The following is a 926-nucleotide window of genomic DNA, read 5'->3' on the forward strand; positions in this document are numbered from 1 at the left end:
TCCTCCCTCCCTTCCCTTTCATTCCTCCCTCCCTTCCCTTTCATTCCTCCCTCCCTTCCCTTTCTCTCCTCCCTCCCTTTTCCTCCCCTTCCTCTCCTCCCTCCCCTTTCTCTCCTCCCTCCCCTTTCTCTCCTCCCTCCCCTTCCTCTCCTCCCTTCCCTTCCTCTCCTCCCTTCCTCTCCTCCCTTCCCTTCCTCTCCTCCCTTGGCTCACTGTGACTCTCCCCCCAGGTGCTGCTCTGGGCCCCCTGTTGGCGGGACTCCTGTCACCGTACGGTTGGCACAATGTCTTCTTCATGCTGATGATAAGCGATGCCTTGGCCTTGTTGGTGAGTTGTGTCAGATCTGCTGTGATAGGTTGACCCGCATAACCCCTCCCCCTCTGACATCACATGCGCGGTGTCACTACTTTCTCAGTGATGTCATTTTGTCTCCTTTTCTCAGTTCTTGTCGCGTCTTATCAGGAAAGAGCTGACCTGCGCGAGGGCGGCGGGAGCAGCAGGACAGACACCGTAAGTTTCCTCTCATTCATTGCAGCATAACAGGAAGTAACAACCAAATACAGCCGCCCACTTCCTGTCCTGTGCACAGAGATAGAAACTGAGAATGTTGTGACTTCTGGAGGAGGAAATAATGCACCGGAGAGGGGGTGACAGTCTGCAGAGACACCTGAGAGGGGGTGACAGTCTGCAGAGACACCTGAGAGGGGGTGACAGTCTGCAGAGACACCGGAGAGGGGGTGACAGTCTGCAGAGACACCGGAGAGAGGAGGGTGACAGTCTGCAGGGGCGGTGACAGTCTGCAGGGGCACAGGAGAGGGGGTGACAGTCTGCAGAGGCGGTGACAGTCTGCAGAGACACCGGAGAGGGGGTGACAGTCTGCAGAGGCACCGGAGAGGGGGTGACAGTCTGCAGAGACACCGGAGAG

General features: G+C 57.6%; 1 protein-coding gene across 1 annotated transcript in view; it reads left to right on the forward strand.

Moving 5' to 3' along the window:
• The window catches only part of LOC108803620 (glucose-6-phosphate exchanger SLC37A1-like), a 13,253-nt gene extending 12,738 nt beyond the window's left edge, over nt 1-515 (forward strand). The window contains exons 10-11 of the mRNA XM_018575448.1: nt 231-328; nt 444-515. Coding sequence (XP_018430950.1) covers nt 231-328; nt 444-515 — 170 coding nt within the window. The remainder of the gene's footprint in view (nt 1-230; nt 329-443) is intronic.
• The last annotated feature ends 411 nt before the right edge of the window (nt 516-926 follow it).

This window comes from Nanorana parkeri, unplaced genomic scaffold (assembly GCF_000935625.1).
Source record: "Nanorana parkeri isolate BGI_ZX_2015 unplaced genomic scaffold, ASM93562v1 scaffold3945, whole genome shotgun sequence".
Taxonomy (NCBI): domain Eukaryota; kingdom Metazoa; phylum Chordata; class Amphibia; order Anura; family Dicroglossidae; genus Nanorana; species Nanorana parkeri.